This window comes from Priapulus caudatus, unplaced genomic scaffold (assembly GCF_000485595.1).
Source record: "Priapulus caudatus unplaced genomic scaffold, Priapulus_caudatus-5.0.1 Scaffold39, whole genome shotgun sequence".
Lineage (NCBI taxonomy): Eukaryota > Metazoa > Priapulida > Priapulimorpha > Priapulimorphida > Priapulidae > Priapulus > Priapulus caudatus.
The window spans coordinates 845,653-851,692 of record NW_014577100.1 but is presented as its reverse complement, the minus strand read 5'-3'; the positions used below and the strand labels follow the sequence as shown (position 1 = coordinate 851,692).

The window sequence follows — 6,040 nt, the reverse complement described above, 5'->3', positions numbered from 1 at the left end:
GGAGAGACCCTGCATTTGTGAGAGAGAGAGAGAGAAAGAGCGTGATAGACTAAGAGAGAGAGAGAGAGAGAGAAAGAGAGAGATAAGGAGAGAGGGAGAGAGGGAAGGAGATAGGGAGAGACCCTGCATTTGAGAGAGAGAGAGAGAAAGAGCGTGATAGACTAAGAGAGAGAGAGAGAGAGAGACACCCCGTGCTTGACACCCCTCTCGTTTCTCGTGGCAGGTTGATAGAGGATGGGCAGCTGGAGATAGTTACGGGAGGCTGGGTGATGACAGACGAAGCCAACTCTCACTACTACGCCATCATTGATCAGCTCATCGAGGGACACCAGTGGCTCGAGCTGCAACTAGGTATTATATGATGCGACCACCGCCGGTGGGCAAAACATGTTATGAGGGGTGCGAAATAGATGGAAGCAACCGGTAACCTACCAGAAATTTTGCCAATTAAGATGCATACTGGGAGCCTCACTTTCGTGAACAACATTTCCGTTTCCGGCTCACTTCTTTGAATTCTGACCTATCAATTCTCATATTTGCTCGCTATAAAAAAATAGTCCAGGAATTCAACCGGGGTGGTCGCTCAAAGGCTATGCCTTACTATATATTATTATACGCAGTGGCTACGCGTCCATTACAAAGCTCAGCACAGATTCCCAAATCCATGATTCATCCATCTTTCAAATCGTTGATTTTACTGGATTTACTATTGCTTCAAAAGTTACAAAAACACATGTTTTTGATAAAATACCTAAACGTAAGTAATATTATGGTAAAAACGTATTGTTGATTGTTTTTTACTGAAAAAATATAGTTGGGTTCACATAAGAAATGTATGACCAGACGCGTAGCTTGGGAGCTGGGCGTCCGGTAACCGGACGAGTAGCCACGGACTATTATATTTACGTCATTCACGTGTCTCCCTAGGGGGCACTCTAACGCGCGTCGCGTCGGTCAAAGCTGAAGCTAATTTGCGACATTCCGTAAATCCTCCCTAATTGGAGGATTCAAGGAATTTAATTACAGGAATTAGGTTCCTTTACTGCCTCGTCGACACGCTTTAATTTCTAGCCGTGTTTACTTTTGACGATCCCAACACAGTCATGCTGTGTTTTCTCAGCTTGTTGTATACGCTACCGAGCTGATCAAGTTTACCTGTGTATCGTTTGTGACACGCGTATATATGACTCCAGTTGGTACAACCCACACCCTTCCCACTTCCTTTATTCTCTCTCTCTTTCCCCCCCCCCCTCCCTCCATCCAGCCATCCATGAATTCTCATATTTTTTCTCATATATATATATATATATATATGCCTTCTCATATTTCTGGGGAGATCCCTGTAACTGTATCGATGTGTTTATCAACAGCAGTTAGGGTCACATGCAGAGAATGAGAAATTCGGCAGACCTGTTGTACGGGCGGTGTGTTTTTCCGATAAGTCCGGTGGGTGATTTTACTCGCGTGCAGGGCGCATTGTCCAACATATTTTCCCACAGAGGTAAAAAAACTCTGAGAGGCGAATCATCGTTTGTTACTGCTAATAACGAGAACAACAACATTGGCGTAAATCAGGTGAAAAACAAAGTCAAAATAAGTCGGCTCACTGCCGGAACCGTTGTCCGGCCGACAGGAAATTAGGGATTTAGCATTTCCTGGATCTACCTTGACCCGGCCGTGTGGCGCTGTGCTTCGGTCACCTGGTGTGTAAACACACGAGTAAAGTAACAGACACGAACACTGTGTGACACTAAAGGCGGTCTTATGTCGGGCTTGCGAGCCGACTCGACTGGAAGCAACTGGCTGCAATTCACTGCGACTGCAGTGCTTAGGTCGGTCGACTGCGACACGACTGCCTGCGACTGGCCGCCACTAGTTGCTCGAAATAGAACAGTGGGCAACTGGACGCAACTAGTCGCTGCTGATCGCTTCCAGTTGCTCGAAATCTAGTTGCTTCCAGTCGAGTCGGCTCACAAGCCCGACATAAGCGCGCCTTAAAGTTACTGTAACAACAATGTATTGTAACACTCAGTTTAGTCTTACAAGCGTGTATGGTGGCTGATACACAGGGTAGTGTAACAAGCATGTATGGTGTAATATAAACACACGAGTATGTACTGTGGCCCACAGCTGTGAAGGTAATGGCAAACAGAAGCATATACTGACAGTCACACACAGATGTGAATACAATTGCAAATGGTAATGTAACAGAGGTAAATGTAGTGACAAGCGGGTATACATGTATTCTGATACACAGGTAGGTGCACAATGTAGAGTGACAGACCCAGGCAGAGATCGATACCATCATAATTTCATTTACCTAGACGAATAGGAAGATCTCAGCGACTGCTCAATACCGAGCAACTATTTCGACTATAACGAGCGACTACTTCGAGCCATATCATAAGATTATATCATAAGAGGCTGCATGCATCGTGCCACACATACACGCTGTATTTAATGTTCGTTCTCGTTACTCTCCCGTCTTCGGCGCAAAACTAATCGATCGCTAGTAATTGAAGCTCGTGGAAGTCGCGGCTCGTTAAGCGTGTATCGGTAGATTGATCGTCGACGCCCGCGGCGTCTGCGTTGTTAATAGCAACTCATCTCTACGCGCGTGCACGCTCTCTTGTTCACTGACTCCCGCCAGAAGACCGCATCCGTTACCGAGTCGAAGCGAATCCGTTTTCTTAAAGCGACGGACGGAAGAAGATTTTCACGTCGGAGTGAATGATGATGGAAATAAAGGATGCATGCATTCGGCGGCGGAATAATCGTGGATGGCTGGTGTTGGCGGCGATCGCGGCGTCTGTGTTAGACAGTACGTGGGAAGCTGAGTGTGTTGAAAGTCACTTGCTGCGGTCTTCTGATGAATTCGTGGGTTCTAAACCCCGGGATTCCAATCTTCTTCTTCTACTACTTCTTCTTCTTCTCGGGTCACTCACTGTAACATGTGTTTTGCACGTGTTACATGAATTAGTCAGTGGAGCTAGACTAGTAGTTGTTTTAGTCATAGTCTAGCTAGACAGAGCGTCGCGCATCTTGTGCGGCTAGATTGATGTTATAGGGAGAATAGTAAACGTGTTTTAGGTCGGCCGTTTCTAGGGTCATTGTGAAATGGGGGGTAGGACGCGGTCTGGGAGAACGGGTACATGTGCGTGCAAGATGTTTGTAGGAGTTTTGGGGGGGAATATATAGAACAGAGATGTAAGAGTAGAGAATGCTGGTTCTGGTCGCGAGGGAAAGCGCACGCGCGTATGTGCGTGTGCGTGGTTTTGTGTCTCTTTGTGCGATGTGTGTTTACACTGTATGAGTTATTAAAGATTATTTCGGTTACAACACAAGTTTGGCACACCACCACACAACCACCACGCATCCGTTCTCCCAGACCGCGTCCTACCCCCCATTTCACAATGACCCTAGAAACGGCTGACCTAAAACACGTTTACTATTCTCCCTATAACATCAATCTAGCCGCACAAGATGCGCGACACTCTGTCTAGCCAGACTATGACTAAAACAACTACTAGTCTAGCTCCACTGACTAATTCATGTAACACGTGCAAAACACATGTTACATCACTACACTACACTCGACCTAGCAACTGCAGCACACATGGATTCCAATGGGAAGGGTGGAGTCGATCTCTCCGTGGTGTTTAGCGGTGTGCATAGCGTTCTGTCGCTTGCGCTGCCTTCACGATGATTCTGTGATTAGTCTACGATAGCGGAATAGTCACCGGGGAGTTTTTCATTGACGTTTGGGTCTTGAGGCATGCAGACAGATATAGATAAATGTAGACATAAAGGTCGATAGTGTATAACGACGACAATACGTGGCTTGTGGGATAATTATTGATTGTGCATTTACTCCACTGCAGTAAGACAACTACTTGCATTAAACCACAAAGCTACTGAGCTGCGGGTGCATCGATGCCTTGTAGATACGATGCTATTATTTCTTATTATTCTTTATATATTAAGGAATTTTCAATAAAAGCATTTTTATATTATTTATTACTTCTATTATTATTTATGGGTTTAGATTAAGTTATCGCGTACTTGATGTATACTATATGTACGTGGTATTGCAATATAAAAGTTTAGTGGGCGATGTTTAGTGAGGAATCATTGCGTTGTTTGTGGCGTCTGCTCGTAAGGTTACCAACCATCTCTGGCTGTGACACCACCCCAACATTGTATTCATTGAGATGATATTATAATGGCAGTTTATTTAGGATGAAATAGACGTTTTCATGCTAGAAGGTACGAGGCCAGAATGTAGAGATTTCTTTGTGTGATTTTTTCGGGGCCACCAGTTTACTTTCTGTCCGCGAAGAATTATTTCTCCCTTTATGTAAAAAGGAATTTTAGTTTTTAAACGTTTGTCATCTTGTTTGTCCGTTCATCAGTTCGTTCTCATATGGTTTTTTCATCTGTCGGTCTGTCCTTCTATCTGTCTGTCCATCTGTCTGTGGGTCCATCTGTCTGTCTGTGTGTTTGTCTATCATGTTCCTGCCTTTACATCCGTCTCACCTATCTCTTATCTTATCTCATCTGATCTCATCCTCTCATCCATGTCTTCCTTCTATAGGTGTGAAGCCACGCTCCTTCATTCACCTGCTAACCACCTATCTCATCCGTCTCTCCTATCTCATCTTATCTCATCCTCTCATTCATGTCTTCCTGCTACAGGTGTGAAGCCGACCTCGGGATGGTCGATCGATCCGTTCGGACACTCGTCGACGATGGCGTACATCCTGAAGAGAGTCGGTCTCACCAACATGTTGCTGCAGCGAGTGCACTACAGCGTCAAGAAACACTTCGCACGCGAGAAGCAGCTAGAGTTCATGTGGAGACAGAACTGGGGTGAGAGCACTTTGGGGGAGGTGGGGGGAGCGGTGAGCGCGGGGGTGGTACGCACGTGCTGTGGGGTGGAGTGGGGGGTTGTGTGGGGGAGGGGGCTGTGGTGGTGTGTGATGTAATGTTATTTAATGTTATATAATGTCATGTAATGTAATATAATGTAATATAATGTAATATAATGTAATGTAATGTAATATAATGTAATATAATGATGTAATGTACTGTATTGTAACGTGCCGGATCTTAACGTATCGCCCCGTTTACAGACCACAACGCGTCTAGGGACATGTTAGTGTCCTGTAATGTAATATATTGTAATGATGTAATGCACTGTATTCTAACATGTCGAATCTTCGTCGCCCCTGTTAGAAACCACAACTCATCGACTGAAATTTTCATGTAATATAACATGACGTAATGTAATATAACGTATTTATATAATGCACTGTATTGTAACCTTAACGTATCGCCATGGTTACAGACCACAACTCTTTGACTGACATGTTCATGTAATATAATGTAACTTAATGTAATATAACGTATTTATATAATGCACTTTATTGTAACCTTAACGTATCGCCATGGTTACAGACCACAACTCATCGACTGACATGTTCACGCACATGATGCCTTTCTACTCGTACGACGTCCCGCACACCTGCGGACCCGACCCAAAGATCTGCTGCCAGTTTGACTTCAAGCGTCTGCCGCTGTCCAAGGTGCGGTGTCCGTGGAGGATTCCCGCGCAGGCCATCACCGACACTAACGTGCACGAGAGGTAGGGGGCGCCAGCGGCCACCAACGTAGCTCGGGTGGAGGGGGCGTCGTCGGGGTAGGGGGCGCCAGCGGCCACTAACGAAGCTCGGGTGAAGGGGGCGTCGTCAGAAACGAAATTAGTCCTAATGCTAGTCTTGACAGTGGTATTGGAGTTTAGTTCTTCTCGTGGACAGGACGTCTATACACTGCGTATAAGAAACCCTTAACTTTACGATATTTCTGGCAACCGTCTGTGAGAAAAAGTTAGTGTTAGTAAAAGTTAGTAGGTTAATGTTAAGTCGAATATTGTTTCTGACAGTGGGTCGCAGGAGTTCATTTGTCACAGTGGTGACATACAATGAGGTGTTGTTGTGATATTGTGTGTGTTGTGTGTTGTGTTGTGTTATGTTGAGTTGTG

The 6,040-nt window shown here is 45.2% G+C and overlaps 1 protein-coding gene across 1 annotated transcript in view; it reads left to right on the top strand.

Moving 5' to 3' along the window:
* Positions 1 to 6,040, top strand: part of LOC106819590 (alpha-mannosidase 2x-like) — a 35,889-nt gene that overhangs the window by 6,772 nt on the left and 23,077 nt on the right. Inside the window, exons 3-5 of the mRNA XM_014824205.1 lie at positions 224 to 351; positions 4,696 to 4,869; positions 5,458 to 5,644. Of these exons, the coding sequence (XP_014679691.1) occupies positions 224 to 351; positions 4,696 to 4,869; positions 5,458 to 5,644 (489 nt within the window). The remainder of the gene's footprint in view (positions 1 to 223; positions 352 to 4,695; positions 4,870 to 5,457; positions 5,645 to 6,040) is intronic.